This window comes from Sinohyriopsis cumingii, chromosome 2 (assembly GCF_028554795.1).
Source record: "Sinohyriopsis cumingii isolate HCF-2022 chromosome 2, ASM2855479v2, whole genome shotgun sequence".
NCBI classification, from domain to species: domain Eukaryota; kingdom Metazoa; phylum Mollusca; class Bivalvia; order Unionida; family Unionidae; genus Sinohyriopsis; species Sinohyriopsis cumingii.
Window position 1 is genome coordinate 66,978,236 of NC_142962.1, and position 14,894 is coordinate 66,993,129.

Here is a 14,894-nt window from a genome sequence, read left to right on the forward strand (position 1 = left end):
TTCACAATCTTTCAGTGAAAGTTACACGCATAGACTAGCTAAAGTGAGTGCTGAACATAAATAAGTTTTAGTATATTTTGTGTTTCTATTCTGGTTCTAAACCCTATGGATCTTGCCCGTTGTGACAAAACCTTTGCCCAGCTGCAGAACTAAGTTAGTAACAAAAATAAATATATCTTTTTCATTCGTCTTGTAATTTGGCATGTAATATATAGATAACACATTTTACACCCAAATTGTGCTTTTTTGCCACATATAATAGCAATGATTATGCTTATACCTCTCACAGGGCTGGCATGTATGCTTTAGGGCTGTTCCAGTAAAACATATATCCCCCCCCCCCCCGGGGACGGCACTTCAAAAAAACTTCTGTAGGAGGTTGTGTTTCAAACTATTTTGATTCTGACGGTGGAAGGTTAATTAGGAAAATCACTTCTGTTGTGGGTTGTGTTAACAAAATGAGAAATCGCTGGTGGGGTTGTCAGAAAAAAAAGAATATATATTTAAAATCGCATCTATACCTCCACCTAGTGGACTAACGTGAATAAAACATTGGGTCAGAAAATGGTGCCAGTACACACGAGTGCATGTAATTTGTACGAATTTGCATACTTTTAAAGCAGTGATACACAGTATGCAATTTTCATTAAACTTTTAACTTTAAAAATGCATTTCACAACATAATTCGTGCTGCTGTAGCCGTCTCACATCGTTTGATGCGACATACAGGTATCTGGATACTTCGGTTCGACATGAATGGCTGTTAAACTAAATTTGATTGGTTCATTGGGCCCTATAATAAACATTTTATGGTAGTTTTAGCCTTACTATCATCATGGAAGTTTTACAAAAGTGTGTTTCGAATAAGGGGCATACAGGAAACCAAAATGGCTGAATCACAACACGGTTTGTCTTCAGACGACATTTTCAGTCGGCAAATACTGGCTGGTGATAGCTATGACAACAATGAATTTCATGCATATCGGTCTGTTGGACATTGGGAAAATGTCACTGGAAATACCAGTGTGTGATTTTGAGCCCAAAATTGCTGTTGAGTGCGAGTCCGATGTACGTGTTGGATGGACAATATGCCTGTTATATTTATTTAAGATACCCATGTCTGAACAAGCAGACTATGGGAATGTTGGACTTAAAACCCTAATACATCATTATGGAAGAGAAAAAATCTGGCATAAGAGGCAGCAAAGCACTGATTCAAGGAAGTGACTCTTTGGCAGAGTTCATGATAGTGAAAACTGTCAGAGGTCTCGGAAATGCTTATAATCACGCGTATTTCAATGCCAATTTTTTTTTATTGGGGATGCAGAAAATCACTTAGGCAAGAGTCCTCCGTATGCATGTAATAGGTGGGCGGTAAAATTCAAAGACTTGCCAGTCCTGCTTCAGTCACCTGCATAGTGGGAAAATGTGTTGATCAGTTAGCTGTGCTGATATTTAGAATGACAGAATTTGGTGGCTGAAAGCCCACCCCCCCACCCCAAGTCGTCACCATTATAATAGTACATCAAAAGAACATGCTGCAATAGCTGAGCGGCCAGATCAAAAGCTTTGACTGGCAGCTGGATGGGAAAATCTACTGATATTTACAGTGCTTGAATTCAGAGGCAGAAAGACCTAGAGATGTACATGTGGTCATTTATAACAGTACATCAAATAAACAACTTTAGCTTTCATTATTGTGTTCATTTCTGAGTGTAACAGAATAAGCAGTGCACGTGACCTCAGAATCATGACATGTTGAGACTTAGTCTTGAATGAGTATTTTGGGGTTCAACGGCAAACTGACGAAGATTGTAATGAGATTCAGGAGAGTGCTAAAGTTGCTAGAACTGATAGTTTGGAAGGGACAGTAGCCAAGTGTAAGAAAGTGTGTGATGCCTAGCTTAATGCTTTGAGTAAGACCTTCCTTGGATCGAAAAAATTCAGACTCACTCTGATGGACAAACAGGAGCTATGTCAGTGTTATAAAGAATGTAGAAATTAAACTCTATGGCAACCAATAGTTCTTATAATTTGCAAACTTTTCTGGGAGGGGACTGCAACTTTTGCTGGTGGGACTCGTATTTTTACCAAAATGGGAGCCCTGGACTCTTAGTTTTAAAATGCTAACGAGATCTCTGGTTCAGAACTTTTGTTTTTGGAATAGAGATATGCAAGAGAGAATACCCATGGGGCCATACCTGTGAGATGTTGAAAACTGCACAACCATAAAGAAGAGTAACTTGTTCAAGCTAGTTATGCATATGCGTTTCAGACAGCAGGCAGTGAAAGAAGTTCACAGCACAGAATAACATTCGTACACAAAGGAGGAGGATCATATTAAATTCAGAAACAATTAACAGATTAATGTTCATAGGGAAGATCAGAGAATCCCCATACAACATAACTAAGTGTATATAGATCTCTAGTTGGCAGAACCACTATGGCAACAAAAGAATAAAGAGACAAACTTTTATATCATGCAGATGTATGACCAAATAAAGTACATGCTCTCTGTGTGCAAAAATTAAATGACATTAAACATAAGAGACTGACTGATCTGCATAAACTCAAAGCAAGATGGATAAAATTTGTCCTGTTTGTGTTTGTATATTTTTTATCTTGGTGGTATTTTCTGCAGACCTTTTGGCACTTGGTTCCAAGCCATCATTTGTTATTTGTATTACAAATTGGATAACTAAAAAGTCTGTTATCTAGTACACTACATTTTGAAGCAGTGTCATTAACTAATGATGAAATTGATGAAAAAATGCTTTGTCATTCTGATATATGGATTCTTTACTACACTACTAATCTGTTCATCCTGATTCTTTTTTTTTTAACCATCTCCTTTAGTCTTACTGGTACCAGTGCTTTTAATAAAATTGTAACTTCTATTTTCTTGCAATCTAAATATCTGTAATAATGTGTTATTGTCAAAAGGTAAAATGTGCATAGTGTTGTAAAATCTAAAACTATTAATTAGCAAGAGACTAAAGTAAAAAGTGGGCAGAAATTATTGCCATATTGCAGTGTTGTTAGAAACAACAGAATAGTTGTACAAGATGTATTTTGCAAAGTTGTAGAACTAGCGCTCGTAATGTCACCACGTATTCTGTTTAAATAATATCATCATTTCTGTATATTCCTATCAGTATTTTCCCAGTGGTAGTAATTTTCTGATCTCATATTGTTTCTTGTGCAACTTTTACACATCAAGAATTCTCACAGTATCATTAAAAAACAATGTAATCTGCACCAAATTGAGTTGTTTGAGAAGAAATTAATTTTTTAAACCCAAAAATCACTGAAGCTATGAGTTCGTGGATTAAAGTCTCACATTAAATATCATTTGAAGTAACCATGATAGTAGTTTAGGATGCAACTGTACTAATTTCACCTTTGGTATATTGAAATCTTGAATGTGATGGAGGAACATAGCTCCAAAATAAATGCATCAATTTTAGAACCTGTTCATTGACTATGAATCAAGTATCCGAGTCAAACTGACTTGTTAGAATATTTTTAGTTCTTTTGACAGCTTCATAATTAGCTGTCAAATATGGAGTAAACCTATTGTCTTTCTGCCATCACAACCAAGACCCCACCACAACCACGTGACCATGCCCAATGACATCACAGTAATAATCACTATACAACATGGGATGACATCTCTTCAAGAATTTTGATTTCACTAGAGCCTTAACAGAGTGGAACAGTAAGAAAGAGTGACAGATATTTAAGTGTTAGGGAGATATTTAACAATGGCTATTCCTCCTGCCACCACTTCCTCATTGGAGATCACACACACACAAAACTGAGAGTAAATCCTGAAATCCTGGCAGCATCCCTGCAGGGGAGATAATGTGACTATTTTATTCGATTTTATTGGTCTCTGGTTATCCAAGGTATTTCTGTTACTTGAACATTATCTTACTGTGTGTCTAGTCAGTATGGTCGAAAAAGGCTTACAACCATTGAGAGTTGTTAAAGGACTCACATTACTACAGATGTGAAGGAACGAGAACCATGCTATAAATCAGTCAAGATAAAATAGGGTATATATGGGTTTGACTGTCCCTGATTGGTTGATAATGAAAGTAAGATTTTAGTAAAAACAATCTTTTGAGAGTTTGTCTTACTTGTAACTGAAAAAAGTGAGGGACATTGTTTTATTAACATAATTTCCGTCCCTTTGCAGACCTGAGTTTGGACGACTCATTACTGAAATCAGCAGCTGACTCTTTTTTTGCAGTATTGAAAGCACACATTTCAAATTTGTGTAGATCCAGAAAATGGTGTGGCTGTTATGGTTTTCTTTTCACAAAAGCTGTCATCATAGATGTGTCTATACTGATACAAATTTGATCATGAGCACTCGAAATTTTAAGTTATTAAATTTTAATATCATGGTGTTTGCACAGGTTTACAGTGGGAACTGAATTAGTACAGAGAGTCCTGAACTCTTCAGTTTTGTGCAGAAATATGGAATCCAAGCAGAATACATCCAGAAATGTAGAGGTTTTCAATCTTGGATTTAGTTGTTGTTGTTGTGGGGTTTAACGCCATTTTTCAGCACACGATAGGCTTTGCATGGCGGCCAGTATTAATGGTGGAGGAAGAACCCGACAAAACCCTGGGAAGAACCACCGACCCACAAGAAGCTACTGGCATGCTTTCTCACATATCCACATTTGCCGAATCCTGGACTCGAACCCACGCAGACAGAGGTAATTGGATTTAGTCTCCCCATTGCTTTTCACACTGATATGCATATTCACAGAACATTTGTATTGTAGTAGGAAAAGCGAGAAATTTAGATACATATCATAAACAAGACAAACAGTATGTGGGGGGACAAGATCATAAGAATAGGCTGGAATGGAGAAGTATAATAAAAACAATGATTAAAAGTGTGCCTCTTTTTTATGTGTGCAACATTATTTTCTCAGCTTCAGTAAGAAATTCATCAAAACGAAGACAATAAACATGTACAGTTAACTAAACCAATATGAATTAGCTACTTAAAAGATGTATCAAATCGATTTTAACCTTCTGGTCTGTTTCTGTCCATTCTGGTGACATGTCCACTGAATCAGTATGGTTGGAAAAATCTTCGGCAAATTTAAAAATTTAAAAATCTTTTGGCTGATTATGATTATGCACTACTTCTGCCTGAGAGATGTGAATAATTTTATTTATTGGTTTGTTGATTGTGGTTGTTGATCAGTTCAAATGCATCATTGAAAAACATTGATGCATTCTCATACTTTGTTAGAAATATTTATTACAGATGCATATCTCCAGATATTGGTGAATATGGCTTGAATAAGTTATAACAGTTCTGGTTGGAAAAATGAACATTGTTAGAGAAAATTTAAGTGAGCTAAAATGTAAACTTTTTGGCAGTGTGTGAAGCAGGATTGCTCAAGACTTTTCCATCTCATATGCTCACCATGAAAAATCCATTTGTACCAACTGATGATGACTTTTAGGTAACTGTCAGAAAGGCATAAATGACAGTATTCAAAGGTCTTCAAAAATTACTCAAGTCAAAAGTTATAAAATCATACAGCTGTGGCAAAAATGATTGACTAGTACCTTTGCTGCTGTTGCCACAGTTGATTAGTTGGTTGATTTAGTTTGGTTTGATTTGTTGTTTTTTTTTATTTTTTAACAATATGTGGAGGAAGAACCCTGAAAGACCACCAACCTAAATTGGTTAATCTGTGACACAAACTCACTCTGTGAGATGTGCAAGTGATGTAAAAGCAAGTACTTTAGTACACTTGGGCACATGGAGCCTGTGTTGATTTGACATTTATCTCCAACAGCCGAAGTCATTTAGACACAAGATCTCGGGTTTTGGTAGATCATTATGGCCTTTACACCATTTTCAGATGAAGAGAATCTATATATGGCAGCCAGTTTTACTGCTGATGAAAATCCAAGTCCTTTTGAGACACCAAAAATCACTTATGTAGAACCACTGACTTTCCACAAGTGACAACATTCTCATTTACACATTGGAGGCAAGTAATCACATGACAAGCATCTTGTACCACTGCCATGGAAGCTCTCAGATCTGTATCACAAGACAAGCTTCTTATACCACTCTGCCATGAAAGCCCCTCAGGCCATAGGTATAAGTCTCAGATGAAAGACTAGAATTGGGAGATAGAACCTGTGACAACTGGATTGAAAGTGCAGAATGTTACTGCTAGGCCATCAGTGATGATGATGCTGTTGACAATACATTTAACTGTTAACTGCAGTGACATTGATTAAATGAGTACTCTGGGAAAAATGATTCCTTGACTTCCATCCATTTTTTAAAATCTTAACTTATGATATAAAAATGTTTGACTTGCTATATTTTTTTTTTTATAACTTTATATTAGTCTTTTTCAGTTACCGATGTCTTATTTTTATGCCTTGTTGCAAACAAGGCATAAAAATAAGACATTGGTAACTGAAAAAGATGTTCTTACGTGAAATGATATAGAGTAAAAGTAGACAGAAATAATGCAACATCACTTCCACAGGCATTAATGTTTTTTTTCTGACAAATCATGTATTATAAGTTTACCAAAACATTTATGAAAAAGGTAATAACAAGGAATCATAGCATCTGACCACACATTTAAAGCAATACAAGATTTAACTATTATTCTAATCAAAAGCACCATGCTGGAGAATAAAGAAAAACATCAAGACAGTGATCACCTTAGTAAACACACAATTTAGTAAGGATACAAATTCATGATTTCTATATTAGAATAGAAATATCTATTATAAAATCTGTATTCATGGATGTTAAATTAGTAGATATTAAGGGACTGATCAATGACATCTGCAAATAATAAGCCACCATGAAAATTTGTGATTTCACAGTATCAGAGACATACTTGGCTGACAGACAAACAAACAAAAGGACAAAAGATTGATTATAATGAATGAATACAAATAAAAATATGCAGTAGATTATATGATCTATAAGAATTCAGTAGATTACCTCCAGCCAGCTGTCATTTAAATCGCTTCTGTCCCCAACCCAATATTAAAATCGCTTCCACCGCCCACTAACCGATAGCCAGAAATTACGTTTAAAGAATATGCTTTTGTAGGGGGCAGTGTTTTTCGATTAAAACATATCTGACGGTGCATCATAGTTTTTTTAAATTGCTTCTGTTGTGGGTTGGTTGAATTTGAAAGTACCTTCCCCCAGGAGCTATATGTTTCACTGGAACAGCCCTTAGTCACAGTTGCCCTTCAGCTTTCAAATTTAATGGCTGTTTAAGATAAATGGATGAAACTTGATACACTTAAATATTGTCACTGGAAGATGTGTTTCAATACACATTTGAGGTGCTTACCTTTAAAGTCATGGTCGCAAGTAACTATATTTAAGTTTTGTTTTGTTTCTGCTTTACTACATAAAAACTGTTTGAACGTTGGTTCATTTATGCTTCTTAGTTGGATGGCAGCTCATAGTTTTATCTTCATGATCAGTGTCACTGAAAAAGATTTTATATAACAAAAAATTCTTTTCTTCCCTTTTCTAGCATTGCCCTTTTGAGATGTGGCATTAAAACATGATTACTTTCTACGACTGCCCAATAACTTTACAGCTCAGTCCTAAAGGTCACAGATTTCATTATCATGACCTTTTGTGATAAAATAATCACTGAGTTTTCAGATACTACTGTACTTGTCTCAGCTCACTTCTTAGTTTTCTGTTCAGATTTTAAGAAATCGATGGAATGGTATCATATCTAGTAAGCAATTAAATTCTATATAACAGTACATGCATTTTCCAAGACTCATTCTGAATCATAAAAAATGTAGTCTGTATTGTTTGAAAAACTGAAACCCATGCTCACATTTGTACAAGTTACATGTTTTTGTTCACATTTCTATTTATTTAGTGTTTTATTTTTCAAGTACACTTTTGCTTTTGTTATACCATAATGCTTGAACATTTTTCAGAGGAAATGCAAGACATAATTATATTAATGTCAGTAGCATTGGTTTTAACCAAATGTTAAAGTTCTTGTGCTAGCCAAGTTTAGAGTTCATCTGCAACCTCCTCAAAGTGAACCTATTCATAGGAATTTGGTTATACATGCTATTCTTAAATTTTAGCAAATGTGGAAGGCTTTTTCATGAAAATCTTACCTCTTTAAAAGGGAGATGGGTAAAAGTTCATCCTTTATTTTCCACATATTGTGACAGAATTCATCTGAATGTGAAAGTGTTTATCCAAGCCTGTACCATGGTATCTATCTTTAGGAATTTAATGAAACTTGCAATACAGGGAGTGGGAAATGATTTTCTTTTTCATAATGATGATGTAGTTAGGCATGCATGCATGTATGTATGTATGTATATATGTATGTATGTATGTGTGTGTGTGTGTGTGTGTGTGTGTGTGTATGTATGCATGTATGTGTGTGTATGTATGTATGGGTTTAAAGAGCATATCAGCAGAGTAATTGCTGTTGGTGCTGAGTAACTTCACGTCTTCAAAGAAAAGCACACAGCAAAGATAAATGACACAAAAAAACCCAGTAAAATCATTAAAATACAAATTTAAATTTTTCATATAAACCACACTCTTTAACAAATCCAAGACCTCAGCTATGATAGTGTCACATGACCAGTGGTGAAAACATTGCCTACATTTGTTGCCTTGTTAGCATGCAGGAGGGATTCTCAGACCTATTCTACATTACTGAGCCCAAAGGGCAAGGATGGAGGTTAAAGATTGTCCTTAAATTCCTTCATATTTTGATAGAATTCAGTGTACATTTGCTATGAAATTTGCTGATATCTCTTTGGAAGATTGCATATGTAGTTGTTTAACTTTCTATTTAAACTAACATTGCCCCTGGGTTTTAACCTGTCCTTTGGCCAGGGCCCATGGTAATAACATGCTAGATTTTCACTTTTTGATTTGAGAATGCATTTATTTATTTATGCAGCATTGGGCCCGTGGGTCTTTCAGGCCCCCAAAAGGGAAGTGGCCCAATGGTTATAAGTTAGTGGTATGTATGCATGTGTGTGTGTGTGTGTGTGTGTGTATGTGAGTCATTATTGGTTCTAGAGTTTATCTGTACTGAAACATTATATGAAGCCAATGAGATTTCTACCTAGCATTAAATAGCCATGCCATTTATGCAATGGTATTGACCCCTGGATCTGTCACTACACTCTGGGGACTGACATCTGGTTTATGAGTTAAGAGTTAGAAATGGTTTATTACTATAGCCTTAAAGCTTATTTACACTTACTAATTTTTTTATGCAACAAGATTAGCATTTGGATTACTTAGTACCCCCCTGGTGTTTGGCCACTGGTTTATTAAGTTTGCAACTATGTATAGCCATAGTCTAACAATTCATATGCACTTATTCCTCGTGTATGTAACAGAATTGGTCACTGTGTCTCTTACTATCCTCTAGGGAATGGCCACTAAGTTATAACTTAGAAAATGTTTGTAGCCATACCCTATAAGTTTATATACACTTATTTGGCATGTAATGGGGGGGATTCTTATTGAAGTAACCAAAAAGAAGGTCATAAGATGAGGCCAAAAAAGACAAGAGTTGGTATTCTATGGAACCTTTGTTTTTATGTTAAGAATATATGTGATCCAAATGTCTCTGAGAACGTAATAGATTATACCATCTTTTTTTTTATTTACAGAGCTGTACCAGGTAGTGGAAGTTATGACACAAAAGAATGGATAGAAAGAGTTGTTATTGTTGGTCTTAAGAAGGGCATCACTAAAGTAGTTATCAAATCAAAGGGTAAGTAGACAACTCCTCAAGGATAATACCTTATCTACATGGATGATCTCCCCAGTTTGCTTTATAGAGGCCTGTTAAATATTCTAACTAATGCAAAGATGAACAATGAAACAGAATAAATAGAATTCTCACTATTCGTAAATTGCTTAAATCGGAGGCTAGGGACAACTTCTTTGTGTAAGATAAACAACAAAAGGGTTTGGAGTAATGATGAAAATGGCTTTTTTTAATTCATGTAGGTGTCAGACAAAGATCCTCTTTTATGCCTTTTGATTGATCCATATGTCTGTCATAGGAAGCTTATTTGCATAATTATTCTAACAAATAATAATAATAGATATGGCTAGACAGACTTTTGTCTTATCTGGCTATAAATGACCTGAGCACATTTTCACCCTGTTTGAATTACTTTTGGATATTTTGTGCTAAAAGAATTTAAAAACTTTTTGGACTTAAGTGTTCTCTGAAAAACCTTGTTGGGACAATCATGCAAAAACAGCTGAACCTAGGCAAGTAAAATTGGACTGTCATGTTTCGACCCATATGCAGATGATCTGATGTTTAACTCTACTGGTCAAAGACTAGAATAACTTTTGAGATGGCCTGTCTGCCATCATCTCGAAACAACTATCTTTAACACATTAACCCCTAGCGACAACTTTATGGGGCAGGAGGTAGTAGCCTACTGCCGAGCTCTTTAGCATCATGGTCATGCATGATACACTAAAGTGGGTGGTATTATAGAAAGGTAGACAAATGTAGCTCTACAATGATACCAAATAATCTGGCATATCTAGTTGCACTACAAAATACGGATAGATAAACCTCATTTTTTGGACCCAACTTTTTTTGACCTAAATTTCGCCTGTGGTCAGAATCCGATTTTGTGTCCAGATTTTAGACTTTTTTCTCTCAGATCTAAGGCAAACCGGTATGAACTGCAAACAGACAGATGAGCCTTTGCAAAAAGTAGGATAAGATGGGCATTTGGAATAAAGAGTGGTCTCCATACAAAAATAATGGCTCCATTTAGCAAAAAAAAAAGAGGAACTCCAACTTTTACCCTTCTGCTCATGCGCGAGTCAAATAGCCAACGAAAAGTGATGTTTCTAACACAACTAGGCAGTATGTTATTGAAAGATGACCGGGAATTTGATGTTTTCCAGTCTATTCAGAAATAGCTTTCAATATGTGTTTCCTACTCGATTTTCAGGCAAATGTGACAAAAAGCTCCAGGGGTTAATGTGTTAAAACCTTGTTATTGCAATATTACTCCTAAATGGATTGTTGTATTGTCATAAAGTTTACAATACTTCTTCTGAATCCATGGCTGTATTATCGTAGAGTTTTCAATACTTCTCTTGAATCCATGGCTGTATTATCGTAGAGTTTTCAATACTTCTTCTGAATCCATGGCTGTATTATCGTAGAGTTTTCAATACTTCTTCTGAATCCATGGCTGTATTATCGTAGAGTTTTCAATACTTCTTCTGAATGGATGGCCATTTTTTTATGGGTTTACAATACTTCTCTTGAATCAGTGCTTCTATTGTCTTACATTGTGCGATACTTAAATGGATCATGGGTTTACAATACATCACTGGAATGGATGGTCATATTGTCATGGGGTTTACATAACTGGAATGGATGGTCATATTGTCATGGGGTTTGCAATACATCACTGGAATGGATGGTCATATTGTCATGGGGTTTACATAACTGGAATGGATGGTCATATTGTCATGGGGTTTACGTAACTGGAATGGATGGTCATATTGTCATGGGGTTTACAATACATCACTGGAATGGATGGTCATATTGTCATGGGGTTTACAATACATCACTGGAATGGATGGTCATATTGTCATGGGGTTTGCAATACATCACTGGAATGGATGGTCATATTGTCATGGGGTTTGCAATAAATTACTGGAATGGATGGTCATATTGTCATGGGGTTTAAAATACATCACTGGAATGGATGGTCATATTGTCATGGGGTTTACAATACATCACTGAAATGGATGGTCATATTGTCATGGGGTTTACAATATCATGGAATGGATTGTCATATTGTCATTGGGTTTGCAAATGCATCACTGGAATGGATTGTGCTAGTCGTATGGTGTGCAATACTTCTCTTAAATGGATCATCGTATTGTCATGGTGTATTGCAGTACATCTATAGAATTAATGATCATATTGTTCAGGAGTTTGCAATACTTGGATTGATGCCATATTGTCATGGCATTTACAATACTTTTATTGAATGGTTGGTCATATTGTAGAGGGGTTGGCAGTACTTATCCAATGGATGGTCATATTTTTGAGGAGTTTGCAGAAAATTTCTTGAATGTATGGTCATATGTGCAAATATAAACAACCTAATTCAATTTTTATGCCATTTAAAAGATTTTTGCATACTTTTGCAGGTTTTTGGGCGCTCTTTACTTGTAAACATTTGTCTACAGTAAGGGACATGTGTTTTACAAACACCATTATGTTCATTTTGTAATGCCATTTGATATCGTGACATAAATGTAAATGATAACATACATCTCATACCTTGTTGTGATATTTAGGAATCTCAACAAAAAGTCTTTTTGAGTAGTTAAATTTCACAGCAGTTATTTGATGGCCAAGTGGTCTCACCTCTGTCTGCATGAGTTCGAGTCTCAGGCTCGGCTAACGTGGATACGTGAGAAAGCCTGCCAGTAGCTTCTCGTGGGTCGGTTGTTCTTCCCGGGGTTTTCCAGGGTTCTTCCTCCACCAATTATATTGGCCGCCATGTATAGCCTATCTTGTGCTGAAAAATGGCGTTAAACCCTACAACAACAACAACAACAACAACAGTTATTTGATGAAATGATTCAAATATACCAATAAAACTGACACAGTTCGGTACATGATAGCATAACGTGTTTTTTTTAAAATGAAATAATCTTTATAAAAAAATTAATATTACTGAACTGTTAAGGAACCTGGAGCACACGCTCATTGTTAGGCCCTTCACTATAATGCAGTTCCTGTAATAGACTAGTGTGGTTATAGATCCCACTACATTAAGTGGCAGTAGAACAGTAGAATTATATATATACATACATATATATATATATATATATATATATATATATATATATATATATATATATATATATATATATATAAAGAATGCAAATAATATGGCAAAAACCAATCCTTTCAAGTGCACTGGATCCAGCAAGGGATCACATGCGTCAGGGATTGATTAAGATAATGTCTGCTTACATAAATTTACATAAAATAACAGATGTCGTTACGGCTCACCATTTTCTAGGTCAGTACAAATATTTTCCATCCATTATCAGCAACAAGCTGAAACAAACTAGTTGAAACATAATAAAGTTAAAGGTTTAATTCCTGTAAAGTTTTGCAAACATAGCCGTTTTTCTGTTTTATTTGTTTATCTTGTCTCTGTTTTGTATTTATTTGCCTTTGAAAAAGACTCATTAAAGAGTTGAAAGCGCTTGGCTAGTTAGATACTAGTTTCGCACTGTTTGTTGTCATTTTATTGCAATATATATATCTATATATGTGTGTGTGTGTGTTGTGTTCATTATACGCAAGTATCCTCTACAACTCCCATGTACAGTTTTTATATTGAAGGAGTACTGTATGTATTGCACTTCATTATATGGTAGTCTCAATAAATTCTATCAATCCCATGTCAAGCTATTACTGTGCTCAATTCTCCATATCAGTCTTGTTTTGTTTTACAGATGGTGAGCAAGCATTGCAGTCAGGATATGACAGTTCTGCAAAGATCTTAGTGATTAGAAAACCATCTATTAATATACAGACAGATTTCACCATCAGTCTACAGTAGACGTGTACATCATCATCCTGTAGTCACCACATTTCATCTTATTTGTCACTCACAAGGAAATATACACATTTTTGAATCATAATTTTCGTTCCATATTCTGTAGACCATAAATGAAATTTGTTGTGATACCCAATTCAACTTACACTGGTTAGTAATTTTGTGAAACCTGTCTAATTTTAACATCCTTGAAACTATATTTTGTTCAAATAATGCATTGACTTTGGATAGAAGGGGTTATGTGTCAATGCATGGATTGCATAGAGTAGAATCTTTGTTCAGATTTGACAACTGTTGTTAATAGCCAGAGTTTGAATGACATGTTGCACTGTACCAGCTATATTTAGTCAGAATAGTGTAATAACCTTACTTGCTATGTTAGCAGGGTTAGGTGGTCATCTGAGTCGTATTGCTGTGAAGTGCATGGGTCATCAGTAGTTGAAGTTTTTTAGGATGTGATGATTTATTTGAGGGTAATGTGAAGTGCAGCCACTGCTTATTTGCAAATTAAAGCAACTGCAATATAAATGTTTTCTATCCATTTTGGTTTAACTTATATCTTCTCATTATTTGATGTACATTCTTTGTCAGAATTGATGTCAAAACATCAATATTTTTATCAAAACATGTATGCTTAAATGTCCTACATTATAAATTTGGCAAAACAAAGAATACTTTTTAACAAATGAAGTTGTATTAACGTATCCTAGTTTTATATTTGTGTTGAATTTCTTCTCGACTGAATTTTGCAAGACTAAATATATATGTAACTTTTCTACAACTGAATAAATGAAATTTAAACTTGCGTCATGTGCAGATATTATGTAATTAATGCTGAGAGAAAGATTAAATAAAACCTGTTTTCCAAAATCGTCTTCTAGTGTTTTATTACTATATTATGAAGCAAAGCATTACAGGCTTTTGTGATATATTGTAAATGAAATCATTACAGTATTTTTACACCTTCTAAACTCCTACAAACAGCTTAAATGAGTTATTTTTTCTTTCACTGTAAATGAAATACCAATAGCTTTTTATCCATCTTAAACACATTAGCTAACAGGGTTAAGAAAAAAGGTATGGTTTTGTTGGATTCAGTACATGATTGGTTATACATAGCATCCATTATATTTGGTGGAGGAAGGACCACCAATTCATGGGAAGCTACTGTTGTGTACACGTGTTGATCAAGCCAGGACTTAAATTCATATGATTAGATG

General features: G+C 35.1%; 1 protein-coding gene across 2 annotated transcripts in view; it reads left to right on the plus strand.

The window, feature by feature from the left end:
• The window catches only part of LOC149805080 (neutral alpha-glucosidase AB-like), a 97,180-nt gene extending 82,636 nt beyond the window's left edge, over window positions 1-14,544 (plus strand). For both annotated transcript variants that reach the window (XM_089947158.1, XM_089947167.1), the window contains exons 22-23: window positions 9,709-9,812; window positions 13,571-14,544. In XM_089947158.1, coding sequence (XP_089803284.1) covers window positions 9,709-9,812; window positions 13,571-13,677 — 211 coding nt within the window. In that variant the 3' untranslated portion in view covers window positions 13,678-14,544. The remainder of the gene's footprint in view (window positions 1-9,708; window positions 9,813-13,570) is intronic.
• Window positions 14,545-14,894: the final 350 nt, after the last annotated feature.